Source organism: Schistocerca americana, chromosome X (assembly GCF_021461395.2).
Source record: "Schistocerca americana isolate TAMUIC-IGC-003095 chromosome X, iqSchAmer2.1, whole genome shotgun sequence".
Lineage (NCBI taxonomy): Eukaryota > Metazoa > Arthropoda > Insecta > Orthoptera > Acrididae > Schistocerca > Schistocerca americana.
Window position 1 is genome coordinate 593,437,612 of NC_060130.1, and position 22,289 is coordinate 593,459,900.

The following is a 22,289-nucleotide window of genomic DNA, read 5'->3' on the forward strand; positions in this document are numbered from 1 at the left end:
TCTTTGTAATCTTTATTTTGTTGTTTGCTTCGATTTCGTGACACACGGCAAAGGTTGCACAAGGGCCTCGTATTTTTCCTCCTGATGTTCTACCACAAGAAGGACGATACATCTGAAAGCGAAGAGATATTGATATTCACGTTTTACAATACTAATATCTGGATGAAGAAAAAGCCTACATTGTGCATAAATATGAATGTTTTATAATGAAAATTAGAACTATTTAACGAAAAAAATAGTTTTAGATGTAACTTAGCACATAGAAAGAAAACAAGATACAAAGTAAAAGTAAAAAGGCGCTGTTTACTGAGCTTTAAATATTGTTTAACGTGTTTGTAAGTGTATGTATATATCAAAAAAGTAAGTATCACCCTGATACGTGGTACAGGTGTGTTGCTATTGTGACTGTTCCTGTATCGATCGGAAGGTATCCCTTGCCGTTGTTTGTAAACTACCATGAGCGCTACCTATGGCTGGAATGACGCACTCGAATTGACTGAAGTATTTCTTTTGAAAGTAAAGTATCAGTAGGGACACATTAAAGACGTCTGCAGAATAGTAGAATGAGCATCCATCATATCACGAAGGACAATCGCGAAGAATGATCGAGTCTGTATCATCATGTTACGTGTAGAAGGCTTGTCTACCAAGCTAGTTCCTCTACGTGTGCACAAAAGTCAAAGTGATGTGGTGCGGATATGGAATCGGTTTTAGTCAACAGGTAGTGCTGAGCACTTACACCGCTCAGGTCGTCCACATTTTACCTGTGCACAGGATGATTGATATGCACGGCTTTTGAGTCAAAGGATCCGTGGCCTGAGTGCTCCGGATCTGAATTCTACATTCGAAGAGGCTACACGACGTTATACGTCGTATCAAACTATTAGGAGGCGATTGCATGATGCGAATCTCCATTCCCGACGACCATGACGAGCACCACTCGTACAGCACAACACCATGGACTTCTTTATAAATGGGCAATAAATCATGCTGAATGGATGCCTCAGGATTGGTGTCGGATGTTGTTTAGAGGCGAAAGTCGGATGTGTTTGTACCCTGATAATCGTAGACAACGTGTTGGGAGAAAACCCGGTAATACCGAAAGCATCCAGTACTACGTCCTACGTGTGCAACAAGGTGGTGGTGGAGAGATGTTCTGGGATGGCATGACAAGCGATTGTTGAGGGCAATATCACTGTTCTACTGCACGGGGATGAGATTCTGGAGCAAGTAGTGAGACGATATGTCCAATATTTTGGTGACAGTTTCATATCGACGGATGATAACTCTCGTAGTTCTTGTGCTGTTCATGTGGACGCGTGCCTTCAGCAAACAAGGATCACCAGAATGGAGTGATCTGCCTCTTCCCCGGGCATGAATGCAATCGAACACGTGTGGAATCGATTGAAACGAGCTGTTTCTGGACGTCGACGACGACCACGTATTCTGCGTGAGTTATTCAGAATCGCCGTTGAAGGATGGGACAAGGCTAGCTTGATGATCTCATCGATACGTTCCACTGTGTATTGACGTTGCTGTGGAATGCTGTGAAAACTCCCCGTGGGGAACAGGCTATTTTGCTGTTGCACAGTTTTTTTTTAAATTTGTGGATCGGGACACATTGCAAATAGCTATATACACGTGCCTCAGAGTCAGTTTCCGTCGTCTGTGCAATGAATTTCGAAATAATGGGGTGCTGCAAAACTTTTGATGACGTGTGTATATATTCTCAAGTACATAAATGTAGATATTTTGCAATGTTTGGACGAAACATTTCAGGAGTTTGGAAAATTTTCAATGCAACCTTTCTCAAGAACATCCACTATTAATTTTGTTTTCGTCAAACATAAACTCTATTATCATTCCTTGTTCCTCTATTCTACATACTTCGATTTTTTCGTAAAAAGGATAGTCCCTCACAACCACAATTTCCTCATTCGTGTGCCTAACTGCTAGGTAAACAATTCACACATACACACAGTTTTCGTGCTGATGTCTGGACGGAAACGACTACTCCTCAGTGGCGAGAGTCAGCCCAGGAATAAAACGCCATCGGCGCTACAGTAGATTCATGTGGTGTGCGTACTGTAAGACCTTCGGTACACACGCCTTCAGATTATTTGACTTGTCGCTCTAGCGAAGTAGGCGAGTGTCAGCAATATGTCTCGTGGTCTTATCGTGGCGTGTTTATCTTCTGCCGTTAGGTCAGACGATAGAAATGCCACTTGCACGCTTAGAGTAGCAGATTGACGGTGACCAACTTTAAACAGAACTTGATTAATTTTCACACACATTTATTAAAATAATAACAAGCATAAAAATAACTTAACTTGGTTCTGGATGCTACGCTCCTGGAAATGGAAAAAAGAACACATTGACACCGGTGTGTCAGACCCACCATACTTGCTCCGGACACTGCGAGAGGGCTGTACAAGCAATGATCACACGCACGGCACAGCGGACACACCAGGAACCGCGGTGTTGGCCGTCGAATGGCGCTAGCTGCGCAGCATTTGTGCACCGCCGCCGTCAGTGTCAGCCAGTTTGCCGTGGCATACGGAGCTCCATCGCAGTCTTTAACACTGGTAGCATGCCGCGACAGCGTGGACGTGAACCGTATGTGCAGTTGACGGACTTTGAGCGAGGGCGTATAGTGGGCATGCGGGAGGCCGGGTGGACGTACCGCCGAATTGCTCAACACGTGGGGCGTGAGGTCTCCACCGTACATCGATGTTGTCGCCAGTGGTCGGCGGAAGGTGCACGTGCCCGTCGACCTGGGACCGGACCGCAGCGACGCACGGATGCACGCCAAGACCGTAGGATCCTACGCAATGCCGTAGGGGACCGCACCGCCACTTCCCAGCAAATTAGGGACACTGTTGCTCCTGGGGTATCGGCGAGGACCATTCGCAACCGTCTCCATGAAGCTGGGCTACGGTCCCGCACACCGTTAGGCCGTCTTCCGCTCACGCCCCAACATCGTGCAGCCCGCCTCCAGTGGTGTCGCGACAGGCGTGAATGGAGGGACGAATGGAGACGTGTCGTCTTCAGCGATGAGAGTCGCTTCTGCCTTGGTGCCAATGATGGTCGTAAGCGTGTTTGGCGCCGTGCAGGTGAGCGCCACAATCAGGACTGCATACGACCGAGGCACACAGGGCCAACACCCGGCATCATGGTGTGGGGAGCGATCTCCTACACTGGCCGTACACCACTGGTGAAAGTCGAGGGGACACTGAATAGTGCACGGTACATCCAAACCGTCATCGAACCCATCGTTCTACCATTCCTAGACCGGCAAGGGAACTTGTTTTTCCAACAGGACAATGCACGTCCGCATGTATCCCGTGCCACCCAACGTGCTCTAGAAGGTGTAAGTCAACTACCCTGGCCAGCAAGATCTCCGGATCTGTCCCCCATTGAGCATGTTTGGGACTGGATGAAGCGTCGTCTCACGCGGTCTGCACGTCCAGCACGAACGCTGGTCCAACTGAGGCGCCAGGTGGAAATGGCATGGCAAGCCGTTCCACAGGACTACATCCAGCATCTCTACGATCGTCTCCATGGGAGAATAGCAGCCTGCATTGCTGCGAAAGGTGGATATACACTGTACTAGTGCCGACATTGTGCATGCTCTGTTGCCTGTGTCTATGTGCCTGTGGTTCTGTCAGTGTGATCATGTGATGTATCTGACCCCAGGAATGTGTCAATAAAGTTTCCCCTTCCTGGGACAATGAATTCACGGTGTTCTTATTTCAATTTCCAGGAGTGTATTTACAATTGACAATCTGAAGTTCCTTTGGGTCTTGGTACGTTAATCTTATTCTCACATCTCTGATACTTGACAAAGTGTCTATACATTTCTCTTCATGGCTATGTGCACGAATATGGTAATCTTATTAGGCACAGACTGAAACTTGACTATAGACTGGTACAAACTAATGCAGACTGACTAATCGGAGGTCTGTACACTCGTTATAATACCTCGAGCGTTCAGGTATCACTGCGCGAGTGTGATCCGCGAGGAGAAAAGGTTCTACGTTAGCAGCGATCTCATTGGCTCCGTTACATATTAATACGCGGATCGGCGGAAGCAGAATTTGGTCCGTCTCTATGACAGCGCCATCTCGTAGTGCGGAGACGGACGAGCGCTGCGCCTGCGCTGTTGTGCTTAGCCAGTTGAGCGCGCGATGCCGAAGAGTGCGGACAACGGAACGCGCGCGTCCGAGCCAGCCGTCTCGGTCGCGCCGGGGCTGGCCGCTGGCCGGTCGGTGGGGCCTGCCCCGGCGGCCGCTCCCCACAGGACGGATACAACGGCGACGACCCCTGCAACGACAACGGATTCTGACAGGCAAGATAATGAGGACAGGACCACGACGAGCGATATGCGAATGCAGAGCGGAGGACACCGTACGCCAAACCCCTGTGACGAGAGACATCAGCTAACACAGAACGATCGGCAACAACGGGAACTAAGACGTGAAATACAGCACATGATTCTGCAAAGTCAGGAAGTATACGACAACCGGACTAGTACAGTTCCTACTTCACAGCCTGAAGAACAAGTAGACGACGTGGAACAATTATCCCCACCAGAAGACGACGACGAAATGGAGGGAGTCTCCTCTGAAGAAGTTTGGACCATGCAGCCCACTGACGGAGAGGGCGATTTTACACTAGTTCGCCAAAGAAAACGACTCAACGCTTCTCCTAAGCAGAACATCTCTCGTAAGCGACAACGTCCAGAAGGACTGAAAGCTTCCAACCGTTATGCGGCTGTTGCGACGGAAGATACTACGGATGCTCCAGAACGTATGGACCAGACGAGTGACGTCAATCTCGAAGCAGATAAAGAGGGGACAGATGGCTCTGGCCGTAACTTACTACACAAAGTCCCGCCCGTTACTATTTACCATACCAAGAACTACATGGAACTCAACAAGGCGCTGAAAGCGAGTATTGACGGCAGTCTTAAGGCCATCTACCAACGAGACAGGATCAAATATCACTTTGACTCCTATGAAGATCAACAGCGGGCCATCAATTTCTTTGTGTCGAATGACATCCACTTTTTTACACATCAGGCCGCAGAGGACAAGGACCTCAAAGTCGTTGTCAAACGTCTACCTGCCGAAGTTACGGAGGAAGAGCTGAAAGACGCACTGATAGAGAAGGGTTTTCCTGTCATCAACGTCCACCAGTTTAAAAATCTAGACGACAACACGAAGGAATTACGATCTCAAGATGCTTACTGTGTCACGTTGCCAGCCCAAAAGGAAAACTACAAGATTTACGACATCAAATACCTTCTATATACTAAAGTCGTTATTGAAACCTACAACAGACAAGAAGGACCTGTTCAATGTCGCCACTGCCAGCGATTCGAAAATACGGCTAATCATTGCAGCTTGCCTGCTCGCTGCGTTCGATGTGGAGGGCAACACCGATCTTCAGCATGTACTCATCCCCGAGGGGCTCCGCCGAAATGTGCTAACTGTGAAAAGGACCATCCTGCCACATGGCGTGGTTGCCAGAAGTACCAGGAACTTCTCAGGAAATACAGACAACGGTCTTCCCCGCAGCCCTCTCAACGGAGGACTCGTGTAATACGGAACTCCAACCTGACGCCACACCCTCCGCCCCACCGTCAGCAACCGCCACAAGAACAGCCGGCGGCGACACGGCAGCCAGTAACACAGCCTCCTCCTGAAGCACGCGCACCTCGACAGCACCGCCAGCATTATTCATACGCCCACGCAGCATCACCACGCCGACCGGAACCGGAAACCTACGTCTCACCAGCTCATTTGATGGAATCTATTGCTCCAGCGCTCTCTGATGTCGAGAAACTTCTCACCGCCGTGCAGCAACAACTAGTGGGGATACTTTCTTTAATCGAAAGTGTATTGAAGGCCTTTGGAACACCTTAAGATGGATCGCCCTGGGACCACGAGAAACCTGATAATCTGTATATGGAACGCCAACGGAATGAAACACAAGAAAACAGAATTCACTGAATTTTTACGTCACAAAATCGACATCACACTTGTATCGGAGACACACCTTCATCCAACAACTGAGCTCAGATTTCGTAACATGTACGTCTATAGAACGGACAGACAAGGCCAACGACGTGGAGGGACCGCAGTTCTGCTTAAAAGGGAACTGCGGCACCATCATGAAACACTACCACACCTCCAACATCTGGAGGCAACAGCAGTAACGGTTCGATCGGCGTCAGGCAACATCACTTTCATTGCCGCGTACAACAGCCCCGGTAAAAACCTGGTGCCAGACGACCTAAGGAGTATCTTCACCAATTTTGACAAAATCTTCCTCGGAGGTGACCTTAACAGCAAGCACGTCGCGTGGAATTCCCGGCGTACGAACCCTCGTGGACGAACTTTGATTGCCATGGAAGAAGAACTGGGCATCACAGTCCATGGCCCACGAGAGCCGACACGGATTCCTTACGTCGATCGGCAAGAAGCAGACGTCCTAGATATTGCTATCATCAAAAATATTGAGACCAACCTCCAGCTCCGCACCGTCGACGATCTTTCGTCTGACCACCGACCTGTTATCAGCATAGTGGAACACGCAACGGCCAACCTTCCGCCCCCAACCTCACAAACTCTGAACTGGGGTCAATTTCGGACATATCTTGACAACAATATCTGCCCGCCGCAGGACGTATCAACACCGGAAGCCATCGACATCGCGGTACAAACTTTGACGCAGAAGATAAAGGCAGCCAAACGGAGGGCAACTACTCACACGGTCTACCCTGTAGTAGCTTTCGATGAGTTCCCGCCTCTACTCCAAGAACTGAAGACACAGAGAAACAGGAGTAGGCGACGTTGGCTCCGCTATAGAAACCAGATCGATCGACGAGAAACACACGTCTTAACACGAGAACTGCACAGGAGAGTGGCCGAGTGGCGACAGCAGGTCTGGGAATATAAGATGGATGAATTCTTACTTCGAACCAAGAACGAATGGCAGGTAGTCAAGAACATACGACACCAGCGGCCACCTAAACGAGCCATCAGTGGACCAGATGGCCTCCTCTATGACGAACTCGCCCAGGCGGAGCTGTATGCTACGACTTACCAAGAACAGATGTCTACACCAGCGACCCCCGTGAACGACGTCCGCCTGCAAGAACAGGAAGCCGTCGTTACAGCAGAATCGACTGCTTTTCGTGCTGCGCCTGTGCAGAGCCGCCCACAACTCACCACACCATCAGAGATCCGTAAAATTATCCGGAAGACTCGGAATAATGCGCTGGGCAACGACTCCATAAGCAACACCGATTTGAAACAGTTGCCCAGGAAGCCAACTGTGCTCCTTACCCGAATTCTCAACAGCTGCCTTGTGCAGGGATATTTTCCTACGGCATGGAAGACGGCTCGAGTAGTTCCAATACCCAAGCCAGGTAAAGACCCAGCAGAACCCAACAGTTACCGGCCAATTAGCCTCTTGCCGACCCTTGGCAAGGTGCTCGAGAGAGTGCTGTTGAAGAGGCTCCATGACACGCTTACAGCGCATGATGTTATACGACCCGAACAATTCGGTTTCAAGGACAAGTTATCTGCCGAACTTCAACTTCTACGGATCACCGAACGGATACAAGAAGGATACAACAAGCAGCACTTCACGATTAGTGTCTTCCTTGACATCGAAAAAGCTTACGATAAGGTGTGGCGGCCCAACCTTATCGTCAAATTGCATCGCACTACCCCTATTGCGGATTGTTACATTAGACTCATAGACAGCTTTCTGCAGGACAGGAAACTGTATGTCCGAGTCGACGACAAAAACTCCGAAATGAAACTGATCTCCGCAGGAATTCCGCAGGGCTCTGTCATTTCACCTTTCAACTTATATATAAATGACATCCCAACAGTCCCCCTTGTTACGGCGAGTTTTTAATGCAGACGATACGGCTTTTCTGGCAACTGGACGACACTTGGACCAGCTAATCGCTAGGATGCGACGGCAACTTGCTGTAATGGAGCGCTGGGCGCTGCAAAATAAGATAACGATCAACCCGACGAAGACGGCAGCCGTTCTGTTCACACGGAGGGAACCAGTTCTGAACGACAGTCACCAAATAGCTGACCAATTCATCCCATGGTCCCCGGGAGTGAAGTATCTCGGTGTCTACCTTGACAAAAAATTAATCTTTACGCATCATATTGACGACAAGAAGACGGCAGCCCAGAAGATGGCCAGGTCATTGATTCCGTTCCTGAAGAGTAAGGATCTCAACCCTAAGACTAAACTCCAATTGTATAAGGCAACAGTGGAACCCACAATGTTGTATGGCTCCACCTCGTGGGGCACTACGTGCGTCTCCAACTACAACAAACTCCAAGCGCTGCAAAACATTTGCTATCGATGGATCACAGGAGCTCCATGGTGGACAAGAAACGTCGACATCCGCACCACACTCCACGAGACCACTATACAAGAGAAGGTCCATGACAAGGCTCTACGAGTTTTTGACAAGATCGATGCCCTTAGGGACGAAGTTCGACAGTTAGAATCGGTAGGGACGGTAAACCCTGCAAGATGACACAAGTATCGAGTACCGAAGTCAATAACGTTTCACCCCCCATAGGCAATATGTCATAACACGAGGAAGCAGTCACACATAACAGCCTTGACACATTTCGCCCTCCACAGGAGATAGACATCACCAAAGACAGCAGGCTAAAGGACCCATTGCGTGCCCAAGCCTAACTGAATGTGTAATAAATAAAGTGTTTTCCTTTTATCTTTACATCCCATCCTAGAAGAATAAGTCATCAAGGATGATCTCTTCAGTCCACACTACACACTATATTTAAAAAAAAAAATGTGCTTAGCGGGGCGCGCTCTAGTGGGAAAGTTGTGTACACGCTGACTATACGGAACTATGTACACAACAATTCACTTGTCACGAGGAGTCAACTGAGACGACAAAGTCGATCGTGTGAACGGCAGTTCGCACGCAAGTAAGTGGCGCGCACCCACAACGAGTTGTCGATTTTGTCCAGAATATCACTCTTGTAAAGCAGATACTCGACTGGAGTCATGAACTGTTGCGGTCGAGTCTAGGATCGTTCTGCATATCTACGTCATGCGTTCTCTGGCAGCCAATGAGCATTCTGTAGGATTCGAAGCACTATTCTGTGAACGTTCAAGCCAGTGCGAGTATTAAACATGATTTTAGCGAGTGACATGGAGAATTTTTATTCCATTTTCTGCAAGTTGTCACGGCTATTGATTGCGGTAAGGGACAAATTCTGCATGAGCAAGCGAGAGAAGTAATTTTGCAGCATGCACGCCTTCTTAAAGCGCAAAGCACGCGTAGGTGCGTATCGCAACTGTCGTTTTGAACCGTAACACTGCAGTCTCCATCCGTGGCTCGACCTGCACGAACCGCCACTGTTAACGAATCGGATTGTAGGCCAATAAAATTTCTTATGGACTCATTAATCTCCTCTTTTATTGTGACCGCTTTATTGTTTTATTGTTTTAGCGGTGGTAACGCATATCCATTTGAAAGACCGGCTTGAGAACACGCTTATAGGCGAAAGACGAGCACCTTTTGCATGAAGTCGGCGACGGTGAGGTTGTTGGCAGAGACGGCGGCGGCGAGCCTGGCCAGCGCCCCCTGCGTGCCCACCATCCTGCCCAGCAGCGCCGGCACGTAGGCTGCGTCGCGCCGCAGCTGCTCCCGGCTCGTGCCGTTAGGGATCCTCCTGCCACAGTCAAAGCTCACATAACAAAGTCTTTGCGTTCTCACCGTTATATCTGCATCGCCATGCATACATTACAAACCACAGTGAAGTACACGGTGAAGGTACTTACAAGGGAACCTCCCCATCGCACCCCTCTCAGATTTAGTTATAAGTTGGTACAGTGGATAGGCCTTGATAAACTGAACACAGATCAATTGAGAAAACAGGAAGAAGTTGTGTGGAACTGTGAAAAAATAAGCAAAATATACAAACTCAGTAGTCCATGGGGCATATAGGCAACATCCGCCGTGGTCCCGTGGTAGCGTGAGCAGCTGTGGAATGAGAGGTCCTGGGCTCAAGTCTTTCCTCGACTGAAAATTTTACTTTCTTTATTTTTGCATAGTTATTATCTGTCCGTTCGTTCATTGACGTCTCTGCTCACTGTAATAAGTTTAGTGTCTGTGTTTTGCGACCGCATCGCAAAACCGTGCGATTAGTAGACGGAAGGACGTGCCTCTCCAATGGGAACCGAAAACATTTGATCGCAAGGTCATAGGTCAACCGATTCCTCCACAGGAAAACACATCTGATATATTCTATACGACACTGGTGACGGCATGTGCGTCACATGACAGGAATATGTTGTCGACCCACCTAACTTGTACACTTGGCGAATGGGTAAAAAGATTCTTCTACCTTGCCAGATTTAGGTTTTCTTGTGGATGTGATAATCACTCCCAAAAAAGTGATGAAAACATAAGAGTTTGTCACATAAACTGAAAATAAAAAATTAAACTTTTAACTCGATGGAAGATTTAAACCAAGGACCTTTCGTTCCGCAGCTGCTCACGTTACCACGAGACCACGGCGTTCCTGCGTTTCTATTGTCCTTGATGTTGCCTATCTTCCCTTGAACTACTCAGTTTGTACATTTTGCTTATTTTTTCACAGTTAGTTAGCTCTCGTCTCATCTTAACATGAGCGATTCGTAGGCAGTTGAGAAATATCTCTAGATTTTCACTTTATACTTGAAGACCCTTCTCAAAGAAGGTTGTACATCATGTTTTTGCCAAATTTTGAGTTTTCATTGGAATAAAGTGGTGCGTCACTTGAGATATGCTATCATAGCAAGGAATGTCTTTTTTCTGTCTACAGTTTGAAGTATTTGTAGTTGTAAAGCTGGCCATACAGCGAGAACGTTGCGTACAGCGTGGTCCGTTGATAGTGACCGGGCCAAATATCTCACCAAATAAGCATCAAACGAAAAAACTACAAAGAACGATACTAGTCTAGCTTGAAGGAGGAAACCAGATGGCGCTATGGTTGGCCCGCTAGATGGCGCTGCCATAGGTCAAACGTATATCAACTGCGTTTTTTTTTTAAATACGAACCCGCATTTTTTTATTACATATTCGTGTAATACGTAAAGAAATATGAATGTTTTAATTGGACCACTTTTTTCGCTTTGTGATAGATGGCACTGTAATAGTAACAAACGTATAGTAAGTGGTATCACGTAACATTCCGCCAGTACGGACGGTATTTTCTTCGTGATACATTACCCGTGTTAAAATGGACCGTTTACCAATTGCGGAAACGGTTGATATCGTGTTAATGTATGGCTATTGTGATCAAAATGCCAAACAGGCGTGTGCTATGTATGCTGCTCGGTATCCTGGACGACATCATCCAAGTGTCCGGACCGTTCGCGGGATAGTTACGTTATTTAAGGAAACAGGAAGTGTTCAGCCACATGTGAAACGTTAACCACGAACTGCAACAAATGATGATGCCCAAGTAGGTGTTTTACCTGCTGTCACGGCTAATCCGCACATCAGTAGCAGACAAACTGCGCGAGAATCGGGAATCTCAAAAACGTCGGTGTTGAGAATGCTACATCAAAATCGATTGCACCAGTACCATATTTCTATGCACCAGGAATTGCATGGCGACGACTTTGAACGTCGTGTACAGTTCTGCCACTGGGCACAAGAGAAATTACGGGACGATGACAGATTTTTTGCACGCGTTCTATTTAGCGACGAAGCGTCATTCACCAGCAGCGGTAACGTAAACCGGCATAATATGCATTACTGGGCAACGGAAAATCCACGATGGCTCCGACAAGTGGAACATCAGCGACCTTGGCGGGTTAATGTATGGTGCGGCATTATGGGAGGAAGGATAATTGGCTCCCATTTTATCGATGGCAATCTAAAAGGTACAATGTATGCTGATTTCCTACGCAATGTTCTACCGATGTTACTACAAGATGTTTCACTGCATGACAGAATGGCGATGTACTTCCAGCATGATGGATGTCCGGCACATAGGTTGCGTGCGGTTGAAGCGGTATTGAATAGCATATTTCATGAAAGGTGGATTAGTCGTCGAAGCACCATACCATGTCCCGCACGTTCACCGGATCTGACGTCCCAGGATTTCTTTCTGTGGGGAAAATTGAAGGATATTTGCTATCGTGATCCACCGACAACGCCTGACAACATGCGTCAGCGCATTGTCAATGCATATGCGAACATTACGGAAGGTGAACTGCTCGCTGTTGAGAGGAATGTCGTTACACTTATTGCCTAATGCATTAAAGTTGACGGACATCATTTTGAGCATTTATTGCATTAATGTGGTATTTACAGGTAATCACTCTGTAACAGCATGCGTTCTCAGAAATGATAAGTTCACAGAGGTACATGTATCACATTGGAGCAACCGAAATAAAATGTTCAAACGTACCTACGTTCTGTATTTTAATTTAAAAAACCTACCTGTTACCAACTGTTCGTCTAAAATTGCGAGCCATATGTTTGTGATTATTACAGTGCCATCTATCACAAAGCGAAAAAAGTGGTCCAACTAAAACATTCATATTTCTTTACGTACTACACGAATATGTAATAAAAATGAGGGTTCCTATTTAAAAAAACGCAGTTGATATCCGTTTGACCTATGGCAGCGCCATCTAGCGGGCCAACCAGATCCGGTGAACGTGCGGGACATGGTATGGTGCTTCGACGACTAATCCACCTTTCATGAAATATGCTATCTGGTTTCCCCCTTCAAGCTAGACGAGTTTCGTTCTTTGTAGTTTTTTCATTTGATGCGTATTTCGTGAGATATTTGGCCCGGTCACGATTAATGGACCACCCTGTATATCAATGAAAACCGCGGATGTTCGCTCCAAAGGATATTGCATTGTTAAATAAAAGCATAGAAAGGAAAACAGATACATCAGACTGGAAGCAGAATGTTAAGAAAGGTAGGAGGAACAATGGAAAATCTTACATTTTTACAGGTTGTAAAGACGTGCTCGAGAAAACTACATCCAATGTGGTACGCTTAAAGAACGTTGTATATCATTAAAACGTAAAAATTGTACACCAGAGTAATTTCTTGGGTCCGGCCGTTGGTTTGGGCGAAAAAGCAATGGTACAACGATACTTTTGTACAAGTACCTCATTTTGACAGAATATTTTATAACAGTACAGCGAAAGTTCATCGTTTTGGGGCATAGCTTTCTACTGAGTGAACTTACTTCTGCATTAATCGGGAAAGAAGAAGAGTAATGGATGTCATGATTACCTATGAATGGAAATATGTTATATCTGAATCTTGTTTAAATATACACTGATAAGCCAAAACATTATGACCACTGCCCACAGCGACGTTTCATGGAGCCTGGTAGCGTTGCGGGCACATCACGTGGTGACAAAAGTATGTAAGCGGAGCAGACACGGACGGGTGAGCACCCTAGCGAGGGGAAATCCTTTAAGATAAGCGACTTTGACGAAGGGCATGTTATTATTACGCAGAGCCTGTCAACGAGTATCTCGATAACGGGGAAGCTGGTCGAATGTTCACGTACTACTGTCGTGATCAGCTAAGGAAAGAGGTAGAAGGATAGTGAAACTACCACCAGCTGCTAAATGGTTGAACGGCCACGACTCTTCACAGAACGCGTGGCTCAGAGGCTTGTCTGCTCTGTAATGTAGGATAGATGGTGATCTGTGGCATCTCTGTCAAAAGAGCACAATGCTTGTGCACGCACTAGTGTTTCGGAGCACAACGTTCATCGTACATTGTTGAACATGGAGCTCCGCAGCGCACCAGTTCTGTGCGTTCACGTGTTGACCCTATGATATCGTCAATTGCGTCTGCAGTGGGCACAGAACAATCGGAATTCGACTGTCGATCAATGGAAACATATCACCTCTTCGGGTGAATCAGATTGTTGCTACACTAGGTCTATGGTCGTCTCCATAAACGCCGCCATCGAGGTGAACGGCAGCTCGAAACGTGTAGCGCCACGGACGCAACCTGCTGGGAGCAGTATTATGCTATGGGAAACATTCCCCTCCACTTGCATGGGACCTGTAGTAGTAATCGAAGACACGATGACAGTTTTGAACCACCTGCATCGCTTCATGCTTGATGTTTTCCCCGATGGTGGTGTCATTCTTCAGCAGTGTAACTGCAGAACCGTGCTACAGTGGTTTGAGGGGCATTACGGGTAACTCACATTGATGTACCGACGTGCAGATTCGCCTGATGTAAATCCTATGGAACCCAATCAGGGTCACTATCAGGCGCCATCGCCGTGTACGCAAAGCAGCATAATATACGCGAATTACATGAGTTGCTCGTAACATCTGATACCATATACCTCCACAAACCTACCAGAAAACTGTCGGATCCCTGATACACAGCCGGCCACTGTGGCCGAGCGGTTCTAGGCGCTTCAGTCTGGAACCGCGCGGCCGCTACGGTCGCAGGTTCGAATCCTGCCTCGGGCATGGATGTGTGTGATGTCCTTAGGTTAGTTAGGTTTAAGTAGTTCTACGTTCTAGGGGACTGATGGCCTGAGATGTTAAGTCCCATAGTGCTCAGAGCCATTTGACCCATTTTCGAACCTGATACACAGAATCAGACGGACAAACAATCTATTAAGCAGGTGCTCAAAATTTTTGGCTCGTCAGTGTACATTTAATTATAAAAGAAATTAACCAGAATGACCTTGTTGCTGTCAGTGTGCTCAAGGAATTGAAAAGTGTGACCCAATCTTGACAACTAATATTTACATATTAATATAATATAATATGAATTCAAATGATCCAAATTCATTATATCGACGCCTTAATCACACTGTCATTTACCCTTGGGTACATCATTCTCTACTAAAAAGAAAAAGAGACAATCAACCTCGTTTCAACATACCCACACATGTTATCAGTTTTCCTTTGTTATATAAAGATCTTCCTCCCATATCGACAGAGAAAATGAGGGACTTGTTGGTTGTCTATAAATACCCTGATGCACAATACAGGGAATTTTATATGAGTATACCTTCTGAGTGAACGGTTAAATTTACACTACTGGCCATTAAAATTGCTACAGACGCGAAATTTAACAGAAAGAAAGAAGATGCTGTGATATGCAAATGATTTGCTTTTCAGAGCATTCACACAAGGTTGGCGCCGGTGGCGACACGTACAACATGCTAACATGAGGAAAGTTTCCAACCGATTTGACATACACAAACAGCAATTGGGCGTTGCCTGGTGGAACGCTGATGTGATGCCTCGTGCAAGGAGGAGAAATGCGTACCATCACGTTTCCAATTTTGATAAAGGTCGGATTGTAGCCTATTGCGATTGTTGTTTATCGTATCGCGACATGCTGCTCGCGTTGGTCGAGATCCAATGACTGTTAGCAGAATATGGAATCGGTGGGTTCAGGAGAGTAATACGGAACGCCGTGATGGATCCCAACGGCCTCGTATCACTAGCAGTCGAGATGACAGGCATCTTATCCGCATGGCTGTATCGGATCGTGCAGCCACGTCTCGATCGCTGAGTCAACAGATGGGGACGTTTGCAGGACAACAACCATCTGCACGAACAGTTCGACGACGTTTGCAGCAGCATGGACTATCAGCTCAGAGACCATGGCTGCGGTTACCCTTGACGCTGCATCACAGACAGCAGTGCCTGCGATGGAGTACTCAACGACGAACCTGGGTGCACGAATGGCAAAACTTCATTTTTTCGGATGAATCCAGGTTCTGTTTACAGCATCATGATGGTCGCATCCGTGTTTGGCGGCATCGCGATGAACGCACATTGGAAGCGTGTATTCGCCATCGCCATACTGGCGTATCACCCAACGTGGTGGTATGGGGTACCATTGGTTACGCATCTGTCACGTCTTGTTCGTATGACGGCACATAGAACAGTGGACACTACATTTCAGACGTGTTACGACCTGTGGCGCTACCCTTCATTCGATCCCTGCAAAACCCTACATTTCAGCAGGATAATACACGACCGCATGTTGTAGGTCCTGTACGGGCCTTTCTGGATACAGAAAATGTTCGACTGCTGCCCTGGCCAGCACATTCTCCAGATCTCTCACCAACTGAAAACTTCTGGTCAATGGTGACCGAGCAAATGGCCAGATAACTGGCATCCGAGGTGTTTCAACAGGTTGCCTGCCTGCAGGTGCCTAGGACTACTTTGCAGGCTTTTTTCTGTAAAGGCATATTTTTAAAATTCTCAATAAATGTGGGCACGTGCCACCGAGGGTATTACCAAAATGGTGAAGGGGGAGTGTGCCTTAGAGGGACCCTTAGCCGTTGGATTCACGCATGTGTCAATGTCGCAACCCTGTGTGATAACGCCACAGAAGGGCACGAAATAGGAGGGTAGAAAACGCATAAGTACACTTTGCTGCTTCGGTTCAGGTTCAAATTTCGTCGAATGGTTTTTAACGGCCCCTAGTGGTTCCATCCTGTACACTGGAGCAAAAATTGAGGTCGCAAAGCACTCGACAGCGTGAGATCACATTCAGTGGAGCTGCTGGCTGGCGATGGTTGAAGTGTTTGTGAGGTGTCAGCAGTGTCAAAAATTGGCAAGAAAGTCGTCCTGTTGCTCACCGCACTGCGAACTGTCGTTTTCGAGTGCGAAACGTGTGGAATCAACTTCTCAAGGGAAGGAATTTCCTCAGCCAGAAAACGGCGTGATTTTAACTCTGGGTGTCGTGTTTCTGATCTCCATCGCAGAGGCGTCAAAAGAAGAAGTGAAATATGTGTAAGAAGGGGTGTGACGACCCTTCCATCGTGTGACACGTCCACGGTGCCGTTGAGCGGAACTGCGGCGAAATTTGGTGCAATTGTGACACCAATAACCCACCGCACACCTCGCATGAACTTCTGAGCTCAGGCCTCTTTTCCACGTGTGTCGATATCTTGCTGTTTGAAGCATCGCCAAGCCCGAGAGTGACGTTATAGGGCGCCACGCTTTCGCGTTATTACATAAGAACGTAGTAGCTACCTTATAACCAAATTTCAGGTTTATTCGTCGCAATGGGAAACAATTACGGGATTACGAAAAAGTAGTTCAAATGGCTCTAAGCACTATGGGACTTAATATCTGAGGTCATCAGTCCCCTAGACTTAAAACTACTTAAACCTAACTAACCTAAGGACATCACACACATCCATACCCGAGGCAGGATTCGAACCTGCGACCGTAGCAGCAGCGCGGTTTTGGACTGAAGCGCCTAGAAAATGTAGTCCTTGAATTGTGCTGCGTCGTGTATATGAGTGGAGCAGACAGGAATATGGAACCCTATAGGTCATTACGAGTTCGTACAGAGGGTGGGCAAAAATATAGGAACACAATGAGAAATGCGCACTTGATCATAAATGTGTATGCTAGGCAGCCTGCAGGTTGCACTGTTTTATTTCACCACGAACGGTTCGTGTGCAGTGTCCTGAATTCACTGCAAGGATCAGTCGCGGTCAGAACAGTGTTCTGTGTGATTGTGAGTTCATTGTGTCGGAGCTAAGTTAAGTCGAACGTGGGCAATTTTTTCATGCTCATATAATGGATGCTTCCCTGACTAAGATAGCCGATGTGTTTCGACGAGGCACCGTATCGAAGTATACTGGAAATACGAAAAAAATGTCATGCGCTAAGTCACAACGTGGACGAAAGTGTATGTTGAGTGATTATTGCAGAAGAGGATTACAACTAAAAACAAGAGGACGACAGCTGCAGAGAAATTGCTGCAGAATTGAATGTGGCACTCGCGTATCAAAACAACACGAAGGGAGTTACGTAGGAGGAGATTTCTGGGCGAGCTGGAATTCCAGAACCACTCATGATCGATGTTAATATCTGTAACAGGAAAACGTGGTGCTGAAGCCATGAAAGCTGAATTATGGTGCGATGGAAGAAAGCCATTTGATCGGATGAGTCTTGTTTCACAATTATTCCAACGTCTGGCCTAGTTTACGTCTCAAGAGTGAAACATGGTTGGGGGAGGGGGGTTAAGATTCGGGCAGCCATGCAGTGATATTTCATGGGCCCAATGGTTACTTTGCAATGTCTCATTACTGCCAAGGATTATGTGACCATTTTGGTTGATCAGGTCCACTCCACATTACAATGCTGTACCACCATGGTGATACTGTGTTCCAAGACGACAGTGGTCCTGTTCACAAAGTTCGTATCTTCCTGGACTGGTTTTGTGAGTATGTGAATTGATTGTCGCATCCTCCCTGGTCACCACAATCAATAGATCTCAATATGTCTGACCCTTTGTGATCTACTATGGAAAGGAGGGTGCGTGGTCACTATCCACTTCTATCACCGTTACCTGAACAAGACAATATTTTTCAGGAACAACGGTATAATATTCCCTTGAAAACCATACATTATCTGTGTTTATAGTTTCCGAGATGACTGGAAGCTGTTTTGAATGCCAACTGGTTATCTACTTCGTATCAGGCATTGTAATGTGTTGTCATTTTGGTGCTTCCATATTTTTATCCAACCTCTGTATGTCGCTGGGAGAGGACGCGTGTAGTAGCGCTGCGGACAACGGCCGGTTGAAAGGCGGCGGGTATAGGCTCGTCGGCAACAGCAGTCGGCCGAAGAAGGCTACGAAGAGAGGCATTGAGATGGACAATTCTTGCGAACCTGACCCGCTTCTGGTGCCACTACCGAGCTCTGACGATGAATCTAAGTCGAAAACTTAGTTTCGTGTACACGTGTACGGTACATGGAGCAGCCCTTCTGCCACTACCAGCCACCGCTACTCACTAAGGGGAGAAGGAAAAGAACGCTTGTACCTGGTGCTGAAGGTTTTGTATAGACCATCAAGACTATACGACGGTCAAAATGTTCCACCGTGTCCCGACAGATGTCGCTAAAACCTTCCAGTTTTAGACGTGGATACCAAAGAGGCTCGAACTGAAACAGAGCCATTGCTCATTGTAGTAAAATTCGAAACGACACTGAGCTATTTCGAATTCTGAAACTACTGGTGGGACATGATCAGTTTGCCATCAACCCTGATGGGACAGATCTATACAAAGTTACCCTGCCATCTACTGCCAACTACAGAGCAGCAACAGTAGCATTTGGAGAATAGGACATGCCGTTTTATACGTCCCCATGAACGGCAGATAAGATCCTGAAGATGGTCGTTCACGGCCTGCCGCGAAAATGCGAACTTAGGTAGAGCAGGAGGACCTAGATTTCGACTACTGTGTACGCTCCATATCACGCCTTCTATCGCTCGAGACGCGTAGACTACTCTCTTTGGTATTCATCATTATCAGCGGCACCCTACATAATCGTGAATAACGAGAAATTACAAGGATCTGTTTTACGCCAGTGAAGATGGAGGAACTGCGCTCCAAGAAGATAAAAACACAGTCTACTACCACCAAGCTGTCGGCCATGTCACCTGGTATTCCTCAATGCCATCTACACGCGTCAAGTGTGCTAGTAACCATCCTAGTCTCTACTACCCACGTCGTAAACAAAAGGAAACTCTGAAATGTTCTGGCTGCAACGAGAATCGTGTAGCCTCACACGATTGTCTGCTTTAAAAGTGCTGTTGCGTGGTGCCACAGTCAGCGATGCCAGAGAAAGCCTCACCAAATTTTACCTGGTGTGAATCCTGGCCACGCACATCGAACCACACAAGAGTCTGAGATATCGCCAGTTGAGCCAGGAACCTCCACCCAACCAAGTGTCCACCCAACAGAAGATACCACTGTGCTCGGATCGTCAGAGTCGTTCGTGATAAAATATAACGCCGCATCCTGTAGGCTCGGTTAGCATCTCCATTTATGTTTTTTCTCGCGATACTTCCAAATTTTTGTCCAACTCTGTAATTTCAGAAAGCAATTGCTAAGACTTAAATATACATTCAGTGTTAAAAAATTTCTCTTTTTCGAAAACGCTTTTCTTGCCATTGCCAGTTTCTATTTATATCATGTCTATTTCGGTCTGCGTCAATTATTTTAGTGCCCATGTAGCAAAATCCATCTACTATCTCATTTCCAAATCTAATTCCCACAGTATCGCCTGATTTAATACGACTACATTCCATACCCTTGTTCTGCTTTTGGTATATTAATCAGATAACTTCTTTCCAAGAGGCAATAAATTCTGTTCAACTGCTCTCCCAAATCCTTTCCATCTCTGATAGAAATAGAAAGTCATCGGTAAACAATGACGTTTTTATTTCTTCTTCCCGAAACTTAATTCACTCTGCAGATTTCTCCTCCGTTTCTATTATTGGTCGTTCAAAGTACAGACTGAATAACACCGGCGATAGGCTACAGTAGTATACCTATAAACTATCTGGCGCACTTTTTCCTTAAATGCTTCATTGAACCTTGAGATATCACTGACATCAACTGGAAGTGCTAATGTGGACTGCTTACACGCCAGGAGCAATGGCGTCATCTGTGACCTCTAACGAATTACGCCGTCAAGAAGGCGCTGGTGGGAAATTAAAAAATGCAAGACGTCGGTAAATTTAAAAAATCTGAAAGATTAAAAAATAATTTTAAAGAACTCAAAACTCAGAAGTGGCAGAACTATCCCTGTTGTACTTTGTAACCATTCCCCTCGCCATCCCATGCCCACCCCCTCCAGCCAATATCAACGTAGTATTAAAACAAAACAGCCAATCAGAGCTCAGTGTTTTAGCGCACATTCAAATGAATTATCAATTTTTCTTTTATTTTCTTCAAATTATTGTGCTTTTTGTTAAGCGATTAATAATTTTGTCACACACACACACATGATGTTTATGTCATAACTTACAGATTACGCAGCGCAAGTGAACGCGCAAAATCTGATCTGTGTACCATACACGATGCAAGGCACTATGGACCCTCGGAGTAATTACATTCCATATCTAAGTTATTCTATGATGCTTTTGAAGTGTCACAATGTTAATTCAACATCTAAAATGTCTGCAAAGATATGTCAACAATACAAAAAAAAGTTTTTAACAAGTCTCACAATGTCAGTTTCTGCAAACACCCACCCACCCACACACACACTACACCACCCTTCAGTAGCTGACACCTAATGCTTGTGTCAACCACCACTGTGTTGCCTGCTTAGCACTGTGGTTTCCACTGTGCGATATCATAAATTAGCATTATCATCAAAACATGATAATCGTTTTGGTAGTGCGAGATAAAGTTAATACCCTTCCATTGAGTCGCTATAATATTTGGCTAACTTCGGAAGTGGATAGTTGAAAGCGTGCCAGGCCCAGTTTGATAGCTATACAAATGAGCATTACTAGTGTTTGGTATGCTATCCCATTGAAGTGTCGTGTAGTTTCTACCGTGTGAAACAGAAGGTTACAACGTTTTCAACTACAAGATGAAGTTAATACCCTAGCATGGAGTAACTGTCATGTTTGGCTAGCTTTAATATCAGCTTTAGAGAAAAGTTTTTCATGAATTTAGAGGTGAGAATAAAATTGCTTACTTTGGTAATTCTAGCAGACAAGCGCACTTCAATATGTGAGTTGGTAGTACTAATGTGTGTTTTGCCGTGTTACAGAACCACTTTTCATGTTTTGTGATGAATGTAATGCATGGTATTAATGCGTGGTACGGGGATTGAACAGCTCTTGCTCAGTAGCCTATAATTTATTTAGATAGTACCAATAAGCAAGCTGCGTGTATTTCAATAAATTATACAGACATGTTAGATGTAGAAATAATTTGAAGGTCTGTTGTGCTTGCAAAATGTACTACAAAAATCAAACTTTGGTCGTGAACAAGTGCTGCTTAACCTATAAGTTCTCCAAATCTTTTATACTGAGAAGTAATACAATCTTATTTTGGCACAAAGTTTGAATTTTCTCTCGTTATCTGAGGTCTGTAATTATACTTGCAGAAAACTGTGTGTGTGTGTGTGTGTGTGTGTGTGTGTGTGTGTGTGTGTGAGTACTTCAAATCATTATTTATTATGATAAATAATTTTATTTTGGTGGTATGGATTGTATTTTCGAAACATTCACCTTTCACATCTACATTCTTGCACCATTATCTTTGACCATGTTTTGGCTGTCTTATTCCACCACCACAGTCTTTGGACTTGTTGTGTATTTACATCTTGTATGTGGAGATTTACGATGCTATATTTGCTAATTACGAAAATATGCAGTTTAAATGATACATTACAATAAACATTTCATCGAAAGACCTACTTCTTCCCTAAA

The 22,289-nt window shown here is 45.9% G+C and overlaps 1 protein-coding gene across 1 annotated transcript in view; it reads right to left on the minus strand.

Moving 5' to 3' along the window:
- Positions 1-22,289, minus strand: part of LOC124556196 (sodium channel protein Nach-like) — a 113,905-nt gene that overhangs the window by 58,802 nt on the left and 32,814 nt on the right. The window contains exon 3 of the mRNA XM_047130188.1: positions 9,593-9,749. Within this exon, the coding sequence (XP_046986144.1) occupies positions 9,593-9,749 (157 nt within the window). The remainder of the gene's footprint in view (positions 1-9,592; positions 9,750-22,289) is intronic.